The 17,930-nt window shown below is 39.2% G+C and overlaps 1 protein-coding gene across 3 annotated transcripts in view; it reads left to right on the top strand.

Moving 5' to 3' along the window:
• LOC141908025 (potassium channel subfamily T member 2-like) overlaps positions 1–16,023 on the top strand; it is a 49,723-nt gene extending 33,700 nt beyond the window's left edge. The window contains exons 19-36 of one of the 3 annotated variants that reach the window (XM_074797802.1): positions 991–1,096; positions 3,579–3,751; positions 3,849–3,920; positions 4,537–4,671; positions 4,759–4,870; positions 5,303–5,329; positions 6,239–6,358; positions 6,460–6,543; positions 6,825–6,959; positions 7,395–7,433; positions 8,117–8,164; positions 9,828–9,948; positions 10,036–10,120; positions 11,262–11,442; positions 12,002–12,046; positions 12,973–12,999; positions 14,117–14,164; positions 15,736–16,023. In XM_074797802.1, coding sequence (XP_074653903.1) covers positions 991–1,096; positions 3,579–3,751; positions 3,849–3,920; positions 4,537–4,671; positions 4,759–4,870; positions 5,303–5,329; positions 6,239–6,358; positions 6,460–6,543; positions 6,825–6,959; positions 7,395–7,433; positions 8,117–8,164; positions 9,828–9,948; positions 10,036–10,120; positions 11,262–11,442; positions 12,002–12,046; positions 12,973–12,999; positions 14,117–14,158 — 1,552 coding nt within the window. In that variant the 3' untranslated portion in view covers positions 14,159–14,164; positions 15,736–16,023. Of the gene's footprint in view, positions 1–990; positions 1,097–2,100; positions 2,207–3,578; positions 3,752–3,848; positions 3,921–4,536; positions 4,672–4,758; positions 4,871–5,302; positions 5,330–6,238; positions 6,359–6,459; positions 6,544–6,824; positions 6,960–7,394; positions 7,434–8,116; positions 8,165–9,827; positions 9,949–10,035; positions 10,121–11,261; positions 11,443–12,001; positions 12,047–12,972; positions 13,000–14,116; positions 14,165–15,735 lie in introns of all 3 variants that reach the window. The other 2 variants (XM_074797803.1, XM_074797804.1) reach the window with 2 other exon arrangements.
• The last annotated feature ends 1,907 nt before the right edge of the window (positions 16,024–17,930 follow it).

The following is a 17,930-nucleotide window of genomic DNA, read 5'->3' as shown; positions in this document are numbered from 1 at the left end:
ACTTGAAATTAGCTTCATTATTCATTGTGAATCTCACTGATTGTTCGGTGATGTATATTTGTAGCCCTCCTCTTGAGTAAGTATTCAATTGTTTGAGTTTCAATCATGCATGAGATTTGTATGTATTACCGCTGCTGCTGCTGCTGCTGCTGCATGGTTTACTGAGATATATTTCAACTTGTAAGCACGATATTTGAGGAGAGTTTAGAACCCCAGACAGTGTGCGGCAGGTATCGAGTGAGTTTAGATCTCACTGAGTTTGCAACAGGTGTTAAGAACTCACTGAGTTTGCAACAGGTGTTTAGAACTCACTGATTTTGCAACAGGTGTTTAGAACTCACTGAGTTTGCAACAGGTGTTCAGAACTCACTGAGTTTGCAACAGGTGTTTAGAACTCACTGAGTGTGGTGCCACAGGTGTTGAGAGAGTTTACAACTCACTGACTGCTCGGCAGGTGTTACAAGAGTTTAGAACTCACTTAGTGCTCGATAGGTATTGAACTCACCGAGGGCAGCGGGTGTTAAGAGTTTTTAGAAGTTCAGGTGTTACAAGAGTTTAGAACTCACTGACTGCTCGGTAGGTGTTGAACTCACTGAGAGCAGCAGGTTTTGAGAGAGTTTAGAACTCACTGCTCAGCAGGTGTTAAGAGAGTTTAGAATTCACTGACTGCTCGGTAGGTGTTGAACTCACTGAGAGCAGCAAGTTTTGAGAGAGTTTAGAACTCACCTACTGCTCAGCAGGTGTTAAGAGAGTTTAGAATTCACTGACTGCTCGGCAGGTATTGAACTCACCGAAGGCAGCGGGTGTTAAGAGTTTTCAGAAGTTCACTAGTTTCTTGATTGAATCCACTATTTACAGATTACTGTTTTTAAATTTGCGTATTCATTTTCAGCTCCTATACTGGTTACGTCATGATAATATAAATGGTTTCTATTGGTTACATGCCCTTGTAACATCATAATGTTCTATTGTTATTATCATTATAATTAGTTATATAAAAGGCTTCCCACCAACAATACCATATATCGGACAGAGTACACATCTATGTCACCTTGTTAAAACTAAACGACCTTTATGCTGTCTACAACTAGCGAAGGTATCAATTATATACAGCTTTTTATCTATATACGAACCATACATGTTTATAATACATGCCTGTAAACTAACCAGGTGCCCCTTATACCCCTTAAACCCCTTATGCCCATTTTCCCCTTTGACTCTTAAACCCCATATGCCATTTTAACCCCTTAATCCCTTATGCCCCTTGAACCTCCTTTATGCCTCATTAACCCCTTATACCCTTTAGCCAATAATGCCCCATAAATCTCGTATGCCTCTTAAACCCCATATGCCCCTTAAACCCCTTATGCCTCTTAAACCCCATATGCCCCCTTATACCCCTTACATCCTTTATGCCTTTTTACTCCTAGTCTTTACGGAAAAACAGTATTTTGAAAATGATTTATGAACATGTAAGGGCTGTATATATTGTGTTTAAGTGTAAAACTGTCAGGGCAACAAGAGTGTAAATCAACCCCCTACAAACCACCATCCCTACACCCCCCAAACTCCCCAATAATTACAGTCTCAAAATTTATCAGATTTTTGTTGCATTATTTTTATGCTATTTTAGGCTTTGTATTATTTCCAAATCATCAAATATGTTTATAATCAGTTTTTTGTCTACTGTAATGTTATTTCTGCTGGAATGAATTTTCGATGGAATATTCTGCCAGAATGATATTTTTGCTGAAATGTTATTTCCGCCGGAATGTAACTTCTGCTAGAATGTCATTTTTGCCGAGACATTTTCTCTTAATTTTAAGGCTGTAATCGATGAAATTTTTGTTGTGTTTTATTTTTCGCATGTTGCTTTTTACACGATTTTGCTAAAATTCCGGATGATTTTTAGAATATTGTTATTAACCGCGGGGGTGAACGGGTGAGACGCACTCTTGTTGCGATGTCAGGGCACTATTTTTCATTACCCCCTCAGACCCCCCTCGGTCCCCCTCAGACCGGACCCCCTCAGTCACGATCAGCCGTGGTTATGACACAATTTAATGACTATAGCCTATTTTATTATTTTCTACACTGCAGTGTTATAAAAGGTTTTCCACCGTGTAAACCGTATATTGGGACCGGTGCCTCTTTATGTCATGTCTCTCGTCTGAAGAGACCATTGTGTTGTTTACAACTATCACAGGTACATTTCAGTTTTACTATATCTTAGCATGCTTGTATTCAGCATCCATCAGCATCTCGGGCTGATACAGTAACATCCCCAGCATCCCGGGTTCATCAGCATCTCGGGCTGATACAGTAACATCCCCAGCATCCCGGGTTCATCAGAATCCCTCAGCATCTCGGGCTGATACAGTAACATCCCCAGCATCCCGGGTTCATCAAAATCCCTCGGCATCTCGGGCTGATACAGTAACATCCCCAGCATCCCAGGTTCATCAGCATCCCTCAGCATCTCGGGCTGATACAGTAACATCCCCAGCATCCCGTGTTCATCAGCATCCCTCTGCATCTCGGGCTGATACAGTAACATCCCCAGCCTCTTGGGTAGATACAGTGACATAACATCCCCAGCCTTCCGGGATTTTCGAGTATCCCTCAGCCTCTCGGGTTGATAAAGTATCCTTCAGCTATCTAGGCTGATGCAGTAACATCCCTCAGCCTCCTGGGTTCATCCAGCATCCCTTCATCAACCTCCTGGGGCCGGTTGCTCAAAAGTTGGTTAGAGTTAACCAGTGGATAGTTGACATAGTGATAATTGAAATTGCATTGTTACTATGGTATTTATCCGCCGGTTTTCTTTAACCATCTTTTGAGCAACCGGCCCCAGGGTTCATCAGTATTCCTCCTGCCTCCTGGGTTCATTAGCATCCCTCAGCCTCCCGGGTACATGCAGTAGTATATCCAGCATCCAGTACGTTCTTGCTGCTCCCTCTATCACTGATGCTCCACATCAATCTGTATGTATCTGTGTATGTCTGTAGTAAATATCAGTTCAGTTTATTTTTTCATTTCTCTCCCAATTTTTATTTGCAACATTTTGTAGTATAATTGTTTGTAAGTGCGGAGGGGAGGCTGTTGTTAGATATTTAGAAATTAGTCACGTTAGAAGTATTTCAACTATTTGAACAATTCCCATTATTTTAGATGCATGAAACAAAACTAAATTTTCTAGTAATAAGATAAAAAAAACCCACTATGTACAATTAAAAGAATTTCAAAATCGAGAATTTCTTTCTAAAGTGTAAAATACAGTCAGCCCCCGATATGTCGCCCACATCGGTGCAGAACGATTTTGGTGGTATAGAGGATATGGCGGTATATCCGGGGTGTTTTACTATGTATTTGTATAGAGATGTACATTTACCTGGCGGTGGGTGGTAAATGGGAGGGCGGTATATCGGGAGTTGACTGTACATGACGTTTCGATCCCACACCTGACGATGATCTCTAGTTTGTCATGCTAGTAGTTGTGTACGAGTAACTAACGCCCCCTGTGGGGGCATATTTGGACTATAACCGTAATGGTCGTCGTGATTTATATTGTTTTACAGACGTGCGAACACACGAACTGTAAACACGCCAAAGAGTATAACTGGCCGAATCGCGCGATAATCGTCGCCGCCGACTATGCCAGCAACGGGTTGTATAATTTCATTGTTCCGTTGCGGTCTCATTGCCGATCGAAAGTGTCCCTTAATCCGATAGTTTTACTACTAGAACGCAGGTAATCTCGGTTTATATTCAATTATTCATTACTACCCGGTTTATCTGCGATACACGTATCGTTTTTATTCCGCGTTCTATATTGTTTTTTTTTTCAGACCCGACCCGACGTTTCTAGAGACTATTTCCTATTTTCCGATGGTTTATTGGATGATTGGGTCTATTGATTGGTAAGCTGTACTATCTCCCACCGGGGAGCTGCGAGGGGGAGGGGGTTATATCAGTACGGGGACGGGGAAAAGGGTAACAGGAAATGAATGTCTGATTGGTCGATGCGATTTAGCAATCATCGAATACAGCGAGAGTAGGGAGAATATACGAGTTGTATATTTTGTATATAATTTCTAGTTCGGATGATTTGTTACGAACTGGTATCAATCAGAAGAATGTCGTTGGTCCCAAGTCTCATTAATCCCACGTATCATCAGTCCCACAATTTATTTCACGTGTCATTGGTCCCACGCGTCATTAGTCCTGCATCTCACTGATCCCACAATCAACCTAGCCCACATAAAAAGGTGTGAAAATTAATAGGCCCATTTCAGAAAGGCTTCGGTGGGGTTATGTTACTAGTAGTACGGCGCCTGGACTGGGTCCAGTACCCTTGTGGATGTGGGACCAATGAGATATGGGACTTATGAGATATGAGACCAATGAGACATGGAATAAATTGTGGGACCAATGAGACATGGGACTATCTAGCATACCCCGTATCAATCTATCAATCATTGAATACAGTGAGAGTAGGGAGAACATACGAGTTGTATATTTTGTATATTTTTCTAGTTTGGATGATTTGTTACGAGCTGGTATCAATCTCGCAGACAACGTCGTCATAGTCAATAAAGAGAGTTCTAATTCAGCCGAAGAGGATTATTTAGCTGATTGTAATACGATCGTAGCTGTACAAACTATATTCAGGTGCGTCGACCTGTATGCGTGTTACGCGTATACCGGCATATGTTACAGGCGCATGTGCAGACATGTACACGTATTGATTTTTTGTAGGTTGTTCCCGAGCGCGAATATAATAACGGAATTATCACAATCTTCGAACATGAGATTCATGCAGTTCAGGGCTAAAGATTTATACGCATTAAATCTGTCTAAAGTCGAAAAGGTTAGTTCCCTCCTCATTCTACATTTCTACTACATTTCCACTACGTTCTACTACATTCTTTTACATTCCTACTACATTCTTACATTCCTACTACATTCTTCTACATTCCTACTATATTCCTACTACATTGCTACTACATTCTTTTACACTCCTACATTCCTACTGCATTTCCACTACATTCCTACAACATTCTTCTACATTCCTTCTATATCCTACTACATTTCCACTACATTCTTACTACATTTTCACTACATTTACTACATTCCTACTATAAAAAATTCAATTTGAAATTGAAGTGTTTTGATTTGATAGATTTTATTAGTGTTTTATATTGTGATATTTGTAGATTATATTTATTCTTGCACCCTCGCGCACACACACTCTGATTTCGTAGTCATGTTTCTGTTTATTTGTTTATTGATTATAATTTAGGCTCGGAGACATAAAACACGACGTAGGGTACGCACAATCAATCAATACATTATATTGATTTTATTGCTTGTTTTTATTGATAAATTTAGCACAAAATGTTACTATAAATATATCATTCTATGCTTTGCTGTTTATTATTAAGAAGAAGCTTTCTACATGTATTAGATATAACCCTATTAATCATAACCTGTTTTGATTAATGCATTTGATTTGCATTGTGAATCAATACGCTTGCATTGTTTATCAATACTATACACGTGTATTGTGTATCAATACTATACACGTGTATTGTGTATCAATACTATACACGTGTATTGTGTATCAATACTATACACGTGTATTGTGTATCAATACTATACACGTGTATTGTGTATCAATACTATACAGGTGTATTGTGTATCAATACTTTACATGTGTATTGTGTATCAATACTATACACGTGTATTGTGTATCAATTTTATGCACCTGTACTGTGTATCAATATTATACACCTGTATTGTGTATCAATTTTATACACCTGTATTGTGTATCAATTTTATACACCTGCATTGCGTATCAATATTATACACGTGTATTGCGTGTCGATACACCAATAAACCTGTATTGTGTATTAACACACCTGTATTGCGTATTAGCACACCTGTATTTTGTATTAATACATTTTACTTGTTACGCTGGTTGTTTTCTGTTATATTTAAAACTTGCAAATTTCACATTCATGAAATTGTTACCTTCATACTTCACGCAGCCTAATTACACTTTATTCATTCTCATCCCTAATGGACCCATTAACTGCCCACACAGCTTTCTATCCTGGACACAGCAGTCACAGACCGACACATTCGGTTCCCCCTGCACAGATCTGCGTGCGTGCGCGTGTGTTTGTGTCACACTGTGTAAAAGTGTTGTATTGTGATAAAACCGTTCTAATTGTAGCGTTTTATAAACATGCAGAAAGAGAAGGAAAGAGGTTCGCATATATCGTACATGTTCCGTCTGCCGTTCGCTGCTGGTAATGTCTTCAGTGCTAGTATGTTAGATACGTTACTATATCAGGTATGTGTAGCCCCCGCCTTTCTCCCCCTTATCTCAGCCCTCATACTCCCCGTTTGTTATAACAGGTCTTATCACGATGTGTGATTCATTAATTGTTTCAGGCGTTCGTTAAAGATTATTTGATTACGTTTGTGAGATTGTTATTAGGAATCGATCAGGCAGTCGGATCAGGTCATCTATCTTGTGTAAGTATATATGTAGTACGGTGGCTCCCTCGCACGTGTATTACGGAAACGATAACGCGTATATATATGTATGTATGTTTTTATTGCCAAAGTTATAAACTTTTTTCATGGAAATCGATATACAAGCACAAATGGCGGGTAACAATATAACATAGAACCAACATATGATATGTAGATTACATAAGTTAAGGTTATATATAAACTTTCTTAAGGGATTTCGAAAGTTTTGAAAGATCGTTGTTATTACTCGATATATATATACATATGTATAAATATTGCAGATGAAGATCAGTAAAGAGGATTTATGGATTCGTACGTACGGTCGACTATATCAGAAACTGTGCAGTACCACGTGTGAGGTTCCTATCGGTATTTATAGGAAAACGATACAACACGAGAAAGATTGCTCTAGTACAGTGAGTATTACTCTGATGCCCTGCTCTCCCTGGGCCCCTGGGTGCCGAACCCCTTGGGATTCTACTCGTCTAAAGCGGGCAATGCTGTAGTGCTCAGAATTGCCACTAGGAGGCTCTGATGTATTAGCTACAATCCGAGCTAGTGCGTATTAAGTAGTGCGTAGAACCTCCACTAGGTGGCTCTGATCCTCATTTACTGTCGGTTCGCTTCGCTATAGGCTTACACACAGTCCAGCCGATAAAAAGCTAGGGACATGAAACTGCTTGGGATTTACACCGCCTCTGAATCACCTGGGTTCATTAAATCATCACACATAGTTTCGTAGCGTTTGTTTTTATGTATAAACTGGTTTTGATGATTTTTAATTCAATTTTGTTGGTAGTTGTTCTGCGCTTTATTTCTCCGTTTGTTTTTCGATTCCGTATTATTTTTAGAATTGTGATAAAAAAGGAGGTTTCCGACGCCAGTCTTCTGTAAGTATTATACGTTATCGTTACTGTGCATGTTTCTCTACTTCATTTCTATACGTTTCGCAAAGATATTTTCCTGAAAACGGAAATCTTTAATTTCCTCGAATTTTCTCAAAATAAAATGCACAAATGAATTTTAAATCTGCACCGAAATTTTTCTGTTTCAGCTGTTATTGATGATGTGAATGTTTTTTTATCTCTTTTATCTCTTGTAAATTGTTTTTCTAATGTTTCAAATGTTTTTCTATTTTCCCTTTTTTCATGAATCTCTTTCTTACTAGACTACACACATGTAGATGCATGATCGCCCCCCCTTCCCCGAACAAATTTCCATTCATTGGAGCATGCATGCCCTCCCTCCCCCGAACAATCAATTCGATAAATCAGAAATCGTGTCCTATTTTCATAAATCTTGAATATTCAAAGTTTTATGTAATAAATGTTTGTTTTTCTTGTCTCGATGTTGATAATTGTGTTTTAGCTCGGGTACCGATGGTAATTTTATCAATGAAAAGATAAGACGATATCTTTCTCTCGCTGTTTATCTGATCACCAGCCGTTACTAATATGAACTCTCTCTTTCCGTTATACACACTAGCGCCCCCTAGGTGTCACACCGTACAGTACATCCTCCACTGCCACAGGTCACTCTCTCTTTTACTAATCTTTTACCGTGTTTTATACAGATGTTTCGCAAGTCTTTTAGACGTTCATTTAGAAGGAATTATGAACAGGTAGAAATCAGTTCTCAATCTCATTTCTCTATTTCTAAACAATAGATGGTGTTCTTACTCTCAGCATACATAGTCATCCATCATATAGGGCAAACTTTGGTTATCTGAGTTAGTCGACTATAGTCGAACTAAATGAAACCAAATGTTAATTGGTCGGAACTATGGTCCGGAAATGGTCGCTGTAGTTCCGACCCATATCCAAGATGGCTGACACTGTGAAATACTGTGCCACCAAACTATAGCGCATTTGGTTTATTAGTAGCAATCACTAGTCGACTAGTTACGAAAACCGAAGTTCGCCTAGGCTGACTCGAACCGGGTTCTTAAATGATACTAGGATTTTGGCGGTTTAGTTTATTTGTATGAGTATAGATGGAGTATGTGTGGAGAGTAAGATTGCTGCACCCCTCTCCTCTCTCTAGCTCTCCTCAGCTTCCTTCTCGCTGCAGCTGCAGGTAGTAGCAAGCTGCTGCTGCTGCTGCTGCTGCTGCTGCTGCTGCTGCTGCTGCTGCTGCTGCTGCTGCTGACCGCTTCAAGCTTCACTAATATTCACCCACAGTTTCTACTATTTTATACTCTGTTCCACATGTGTGCCGCCACTGCTGCTGTTGCAATTTCTAAAAAGAAATCATCTTTCTAATCTGTTGTTTGCATTGTTAACAGAATTTCTACATCACCCGATCCTCGGCCAATCCTCAATTGATCCTCTACTAAGAAGGGTAATTTGAGATTTTCTGAATCATTGATAGCCAATCCGCTCGTTTTCTCTCAATCATTAGTAACCATAGTTACTCTGATTTCCCCAGCGCTCTTTCATCTTTCGAATTTGAATTCATTATTAATGTTTGTTGTGAATCGGGATTTTATTTCATATCTCATTCTGCTGCTTTGTGCCGCGAGGAATCCCGACGATATTCAGCTCCAAAATACAACCTCTCCTGATTTCAGATCTATTTAATATTTCATTAAACTCACCGGATAAGAGCATATCATTAAGCTACGGATAATTAGGTTATGGTGCATTAGAACATGGCTAATCGAATCCCTATTAATCGGGATGCAGTGATTTAATTGGGTCACGGTTAATTTGATTGTTTGCTAATTGGCACCGATTCACTGTTGATTTCACAAAATTCAACTAATTTATTTCTGAACCTCACTGAGGTTCATATTACAAAAGACGTTTTTATTTAAGCAACTCTTCGTATGTCGCCGTCAATTTCCATTTATTTAACCAACTCACTATACTCGAGTTATACCCAACTTGCCATACTCAAGTTATACTCAACTCACCATACTCGAGTACCTTACTCGCCATACTCGTTACCCAACTCACCACGAGTACCCAACTCGCCATACTCGAGTACTCATCTCGCCATACTCGAGTACCCAACTCGCCATACTCGAGTTATACCCAACTCGCCATACTCAAGTTATACTCAACTCACCATACTTGAGTCCCAACTCGCCATACTTGTTACCCAACTCACCATACTCGAGTACCCAACTCGCCATACTCGAGTACCCAACTCGCGTTTCAAGATGGCGCGAGTTTATCGAGTTGCTTAAATAAAATCGGCTTATCACTCACAGTCTCACATTCAAACACATATCAATTCAGCGTCGATATTACGACGTAATCAGTTTCGGTTTCGCTCACTAGGTGGCAGTTAACGTGATCGACGAAGACCAACAGAATATAAACATGAATATGGAACGACAGGAGATCAGTCAGATGGTGCGTTGTAGAATGCAGAGTTTAGGGTTACCTCAGGAAGATTACGGTTAGTAACGTCGTCATCCGCCACCAGGGGGAGTTTAATAACAAGGGGGCGTTAGTAGTAACGTTGTATGATCGTTGTATATTGTAGAGGATGTCAGTGATAAGAGGAATACAATCTCGTATGTGATCATTAATCCTAGTTACGATTTAAAACTAGAACTTGATGATACAATGTAAGTATTCATCTATAGTCCATTTGTAAATTGATCCAGACTTGTTTTAACGCAAGCGCGGATCCAGACTATCGCACATGCAGCACATGTGGTAGTCGCAGTTTTGAGTTGTTTTGGGAAAAAAGTAAATAAAGGAGCACACAATTTGTGAGCCATAAGAAATAATTACCTTTCTGTATTAGGCCTAAAGCAAAATATGAATGAAAATAAATTCCCCAAAATCAAATAAGCCAATCTAAGGCACTCTCGTTTGCTCAAAAGGGCACTATTCTAAAATATATTATTGTTGCTCCATAAGTTTAATCGAAAAACGGCAAATTTGGCATAAATCTAAAAAAGGCACAAGCAAATTGAATGTGAAGACAAAATTTAGTGGCATGATACAAATAAATGGCACTCAAAATCAAACTCGCTCGCTGGACATTAATACTGGCCCGTTTCAAAGTTAGTGCCCTTTTTTCACTGTGCTGTAGTCATTGAATTGCCCTTGATCCGCGCCTGTTCCGGGATATTTTGCTTTAGTTCGGGGAATACGCGCCTCATTTAGATCGTAACATGACATCTGAAATCCAGGGCCAACTTCGGTTATCTGAGTTAATCGACTGTAGTTGAACTACGTGAAACCGAATGTCATTTAGTCGGAACTAATTTCCGGAAATAGTTTGGAAATTATGCGCATCCGCTTATTAGTTCCGACCACTAGTCGATTAGATACGATGACCGAATTTGGCCCTGGTTAAACCATCGAGTTTTAATACCAGTGCAGGGGCGGATCCAGGGTCCAATTTTTACTGCCTCACCGAATCAAAAAGGGCAATTTTTTCGAAAAAAAAAATTTCCAGAAAATACTCAATGCGTACAATTGAATATCCGAAACAGCATCCACAATCCCAAGGAAACAATTGTGAGGCACATCCTCAGGAAATTTTGCCTGATAGGACATTAGAAAAGTTTTCAAATTCTTTTCGAATTTTTCTGTCTTTCCAAGAAGTATAGGGCATTTCGGATATTTTGAGTGCCTCACACGAGGCATGCGAGCTATCCTGAATCCGCCATTGCAGTCCTGTACAGATTTGAACGATATGCTGAGTTGAATCAGAGAAATAGTCTCCCGTTCATCGGCGTTTCGTTTATTTCGTAGATATCTAATTCAGCCGAGTTCGCTGTCGCCGCAAGCGTCGCCTCTGATCGACGAACGCCGATTGCAGAGACGGCGTATCCCGCGACGACGCAGAGAGGAGCCGACCGGGGCCGATAAGGATTCGTCGCCGGCCGCTCAGATTCATTCGTCACCCGAACACGACTGTGATAGCATCGATAAGGTATCGTCATAACGACAATAATCATACAGAGCGTCGACCTTTTTTCAGTTTTCCATCCAAGATTTATAAATAATTTTCATTTTTGAAATTTGAATAGTTAAGCTAAAAAAAATATAGATACCTTGTTTCTCCGCTCTGCTGTGCTTAAAACTTGCCACCTATCCACCCTGTACATAACTTTTTTTTAGAATCGTAATTGATTTTACAATAACAGACCTGGCAGGTATAGAAATGAACTGATCACGAATTTTATCACATTTTACAAGAGGGATCGGGAATTTGAATTTTTCAAGCCCCCCTCCCCCTCTGTACGCAAAATCGGCCATTCTTTCATATACGTTAAGCATTACAGTACGCAATTGCACTGACCCCTCCCCCCCCCTAATGCGTACGTAATAAATGAATGACCCCAAAATGACCTGGCCGCTGCGGAGAAACTAAGGTTTCAGTTTTGTTTAGCCTTACGACGAAATCCTCTTATTTTCTCGGTAGATTTTTTTTTTTTTTTTTTTTGAGAAAAAGTAAACATTGATTTTAGCGATAATTTTCATTTTTGCAGGGAATAATTCTCAAAATACCTCGCGAACACATTCAAGACCCCCAGGTTAATATCGTACATAGCGTATACTATATGAGTTTTGTACCCCCAGTCTCGATAGACCCTCCTCCCCCTGGTGGACGGGTGCAAAACGACACACGCATTTTATAGTATAACCTTTAACGCAGAACCAAAAGTTTCCAAAACTTAGATTAGAGAGTTTTGAGTTTAATCCCCTGTTACAGATATAATCCATCCGTCTATTGTTACTGTCTCTATAGTTACTGTATCTATAGTACCAGTGTATTAGTTACTGTCTGTGTCCAGTTGCTGAAGCGAAGTCTCTTTTGGTTCTGTCCTGTGTAGTGATTCTATATTCATCTTTATCCCAAAATCATTATTCATTGCTCTATTTTATTTTGGCTTTTGCTCATGCGATAATTTCTTTCACGAAACAAAATTTACCGTGGTGTTTTACTGTCACCTCATCTGCATTATCATTTGATAACAATTTCTTTAACAAATAAAATTTGCTGTGGTCTTTGTTTCTCATCTGCGTTAGAAAGGTTGCCTTAATCGGGTTGTTCTCTATATCCGCAATCCGAGAGGGACCCTCGTAATCCGTATTCTAAGAGGAACCCTTATCCTCATGTTAAGCGACGCGAATGTTAAATTTTCAACTGCATGTATTTCATTTTTGAAAACACAATCTCTCCCCCCTCTCTCTCTGTCTCTATCTTTTAATGTATTTGATAATGAATGCACGATTCTCTTGTCGGCTTTAAAAACCTTTGCATCTGTTGTTTTCATCCGGGTAATGAAACATCGCGATCTTTATTTACGTAAAATCTTCGCCGAATCCCTGAATTCAATACGAATGAAACTTACCGGTAATATTACAACAAACGTTTTAATAATGTTGTACTCTGAATATGTAGAAATTGTATGAATAACTTATGACGATAGTGAATGAATGTTGTACTGATTTTTAGCTGCAGTTTATCAGTTTCAATCAGCAGGTAACGAGCAAATCAAAAAAACGTCGTGTCAAATTTTTGTTTACGCTAAAATCAAATCCGTCTTTGATTTTAGTCTCTCTATACTCTGTTCCTAATGGATGTTGATGATTATCTATTAATGTCTATTTCAACTTGACTTGAGAGCACACCGGGTGGCCTAGCTCGGTCAGTTATGATGGTACTTACCTGATAGAAGTCTTATTAGGACCAGAAAGCACTGGCAGTTGACCTAGAACATAGATTTTTAATCCATTTTAAATTGTATTGAAGGATATCTAAAAAGTCTTCATTGAAAGAAGGGTTTATGAGAGAAATGTGATCCATGATTTGAAAGTTCAACAATAGGGATCATTGCATTTATTACGTATGCATAAAATTTGACTTTTCCAACCCCCCTCCCCCTCTGCACGCAAAATTGGTCATTTCATCATATACATTAAGCATTACAGTACGCAATTGCACTGTCCCCCTCCCCTAATGCATACGTAATAAATGAATGATCCCATATGTTTCCATGCCTACCGGTAACAACTGAAGTTTAATACATAGGTATGGAAACATATTGGAGTCACTTTTCTCTTTTTAACCCCTTTCAATGAAGACTTTGGATATCCTTCAATACATTTTCAAATGGATTAAAAATCAAAGTTTTAGGTGAACTGCCAGTGCTTTCTGGTCCTAATAAGATTAATAATTTATCCGGGTACGTACCATCAAAACTGACCGAGCTAGGCCTACCGATGTGCTCGCAAGTCAAGTTGAGATAGACATTAGGGGATGTTTGTTATTTATTTCTGGAATAACGATGATGACGATGTTGATCGTTATAGTACTCTTCTTGCATGAAACGTTTTCAATCATATCTTCGATTTTATCCTCTCGAAAATTTGTGATTCACGCGAGAAGAAATTTGATATCGTTGAACCTGATATGAGGCAGTGAGAATGTGAGGTTCTGTAATTTTCAGGCCGAGAGGTCCTGACCAATAAGAACCCTCGCGATCATCAAATTTCTGCTCTCAATTGAACTGATCATGAATTTTTTTGTTGTATTTGAATCGGTTTTATTTGAAATTACACTTATTTGTTGATTTTTTTTTTTGCGTTGTTTCCTACAGGATACAGCTGAAGTACCTTTACTATCTGTGGAATCTAAATAAAACTGTGTAAGCACAAACAAACACCTCAACTCGATTCTATTATTTAGTAGTTATTTAAATCTCCTCTAGAGGTCAGGGCTCGTTACTCAGACCCTTCCCATATGTGAACAATTCCGGAAAAATTCGATTCAGATTTGTATTCATCAGATAGAACAGGGAGGTTTCCCCTGCACCCGGGGGGGGGGGGGGGGGGGAAATCCCTGGTTTAGAGTAACTTGCCTGCTATACAATAATTATAACAAATACTAACACCGAGATATTTCAAATGTAATATCGAAGTAGTCGCCTCTGGCAAAGGAGGGTTTTAAACTACTAACCACAGTCGGGGACGGTTTCGTTTATCTGCATGAAACTGGACCCCGTGGAAGCAGCTCGGAAGCGGATCCAGGGGTTAATTTTGAAGACTTTTTCACATCTCATAAGGGCAATCCGATGTCCAAAATGGCGATATTAGGTCATTTTTACGCTGAGGGGCTGATATAACTGTCAACCTCGGGCTGTTTTTGGATGTGACAAGTTCCAGTTACAAGTGACAACTTAATCATTTGTAACTCGTCACATCCCAAACGGCGCACATCCAAAAATGCAATACTAGGTGTACTCTCGCACTGAAATGCACCATGACAAAATAAAAAAGGGCCCTCAAAAATTTTGTACAAGTCTCATCCCCCTTGATCTGCACCCTGCTGCGCATCCTCCCCCGGCAGGGATTCGAACCTGATGGCATCGAGACTCGCCACGGTACGAAACCCTGCCACACTAGACCGAGTGCGCAGATACATGCGCAGCTTAGATGATGTCATTATCAGCCAATCAGATATCCCGTTTTATTTTAGCCCGTGTTTTCCCATTTATAGTTCTTCCGTGAAATTTATCTCAGGGATTATACAACGAGCAATCTGATTGCAAGTTTTCGTGCGGTAAAGCTGCGCATGTACCTGCGCACCCGGTCTAGTGTGGCAGGGGTTGGCTGAGTGTAGCGATGCAGCCATCAGGTTCGAATCCCTGCCCAGGATGTGCTGCGGCGGTGGCTGCTGCAGCTGCCAGTGTTGATTCATTTTAAGCTATGTTTGTTATATTTCTACTCCAAGGAGGTAACTCTCGAGTCACCTCCCTGTTATTTCCAGGGAGGTTACTCTCTCACCTCCCTGTTATTTCCAGGGAGGTTACTCTCTCACCTCCCTGTTATTTCCAGGGAGGTTACTCTCACCTCCCAGTTATTTCCAGAGAGGGTACTCTCTTGCTCCATGTTATTTCCAGGGAGGTTACTCTCTCACCACCCTGTTATCTCCAGAGAGGTTATTCTCTCGCCTCCCTGTTATTTCCAGGGAGGTTACTCTCTTGCTCCCTGTTATTTTCAGGGAGGTAAGGCTCTCACCTCCCTGTTATTTCTGACTATAAATCACATTATCTATTCATCTATTCTCGTGCTTAAAACTATAATTCGCATGATTCTAAAATCTATGTTTATGACTGTTTTAATTTCATCGGTGGCGAAATTATTCGATAGAAAATCTGAACATAATCCGCTGAAAATCAGTCAGTTATTTCAGCGATGCGCGTGCTTTCTGTTTCAGACAAATTTTAACGAAGGAGTCGCCGGAACATTTGTTTGAAGGAGTTGGATCGCCACCTATAGTCATTTATATTCGAAGGAAGAGTTGCGGTTGTCATGTTTGTTTGAAGAGGAATCTCAGTCTTTGATCGGACAATACTCACTCTCTGCCAATCTCACTCTCTATCTCGGTGAGATTCTACCGTAGTTCAAAACCTGAGTAAATTTTCAAAAATTGCAAATGATTTTATATATCGATTACACTAAAACTCATTGATTAAATAGAAACTTCCTAATCAATATTTTACATATTTCAGTGAATCATGTACAGTAAAAGTGTAGTGTATGGTTTTTGCAGTGTTTGTTTTGATGTAATTTTTCACGCAGCGATTATTGATTATTGATTATTGATTATTGTAATAGATTGTATATAAATCTCTACATTGTGACTATCTATGTGCGTAAGTGTTATAAGTGATGTTTTACAATGTAACGAATATCTGTTTCACATTGTATTCAATTTACAATGCATTATTTCCCACATCAGCACGCACATGAAACATGAAACAATAAACAATTTACCTTTGCTTTTTTTAAGTTTATCATTTTTAGTTAATGATTATTGGGGTTCACAGTAAACTAACAGTATTGTGTTTTTTCGTCAATTACTATTTCAACTTATCATTTAAAAACTAGTCATTATTTATGAAATAAATCTAGTCATTGTATATTGGTCATTGTGCACTAGTCAGTTGAATTGCTTCTAGTCGTATTTATAAATATCAGAGGCTTTTTATTTGCTGTTTTTTATTGATTTATTTTCCACGTTTATTAGAGTTTGTTGAGGTTGGATGCTTTATATTCTGTAGAGCTGTAACTGATCGATGTGTTTTATGAATCGTGTTTATACAGAATTGTATCATTCATTCTCAGTCTTTGTCTCTTCAATAGTAAAAATAAATAAATGTTTATTTCTTGTTAATTTCGAGTCGTTCTCTTTTTGATTCTGAGAATTATCGTTATGGTCAATCAACCCCTCGAGTGAAGGACCCTGTTCCCGCGTGGCGGATAGTCGAGCAGTTGGGAAAAAAAAATTCGAGCAAATTCTTGCTGAGAACTGAAGTGCCGCCATTCATGAGTTTCCCGTTACCTTCAGACTGATTAATAATTAAGAAATGATTAAATTGAATTCTTAATTGCCGTCGTTTCATCGCGTGAAGCTGCTTAAATCGAATCTACCATAGAACTATAACGGAATAGTTCTATGGTAGATTCGATTTAAGCAGCTTCACGCGTAAATCTAATTCTGCATTTGCTAAAGGTTTCAAGGAATGTGGTAGGGTCTGAAACCCAGCTCCTGGCGCGGCCGCGGCCACACGTCTGAAACACGGCCCCGGCCTCGTTCGCCAGTACAGAAAGATTAAAAATCAATAACTTTTAACATAAGAATATCCAATTGAAACGCGCATTTAAAAAATCCTCAGTTTAGTTTTTAAAAAAACATCTTACCACGTAAAAGCCAATCTTACCGCGCAAAAACATCCTAGCGCTAAAAAAAACCATTAACGATGATTCGTTTTTGTGCGCTATTGATTAATTTTTGCGCCCGTTATTTCGCAATAAATAAAGCGACAAATTATTTTAAATTGTTTATTTTTCATTTTATTGAGAATGGATACACAATAAATAAGATAGAAATGCACACAATAGATATAATGAATAATGTGAATAAACAATTATGTACACGTGTTAATTGATATATTAAAATACGAAATATGTGTCACGTGGTTAAAGGATCGAGAATATCAGATTTCTTGGTAAAATCTACAAACGTGCGGCGTTTTCTTTCAACAAGTCACGACATTCGTGCTCCTAAAACTCCACAAAATTATAACGTACCCAAACCCTTATTTCTGAAGTTTTTTCTAATGCGGCCCGACATTATTCACCGAATTTACGATCGGGTCGTACTGTAGATATCAAATCGGTATTTTTAAAACATCTCGGGCATCCGTGATAAAAGCAACCGTGAAATTCGTACATGTTGTAGGATTCGGCGGCGTGATAGCCGTCCACTTAAAGCGATCAATCGATACCTTACCGCCGCCGTTCAACGCGTCTTGGACTCCATAATGTCGTCCGTTGTGGACATCCATTTCAACCAGTTAATAACCACCATTAAAAATTTTGCGCCAGGCTTATACCGCCCGATGGTAT

This window comes from Tubulanus polymorphus, chromosome 7 (assembly GCF_964204645.1).
Source record: "Tubulanus polymorphus chromosome 7, tnTubPoly1.2, whole genome shotgun sequence".
Classification (NCBI taxonomy): domain Eukaryota; kingdom Metazoa; phylum Nemertea; class Palaeonemertea; order Tubulaniformes; family Tubulanidae; genus Tubulanus; species Tubulanus polymorphus.
This window is presented reverse-complemented; position numbering and strand designations above follow the sequence as displayed.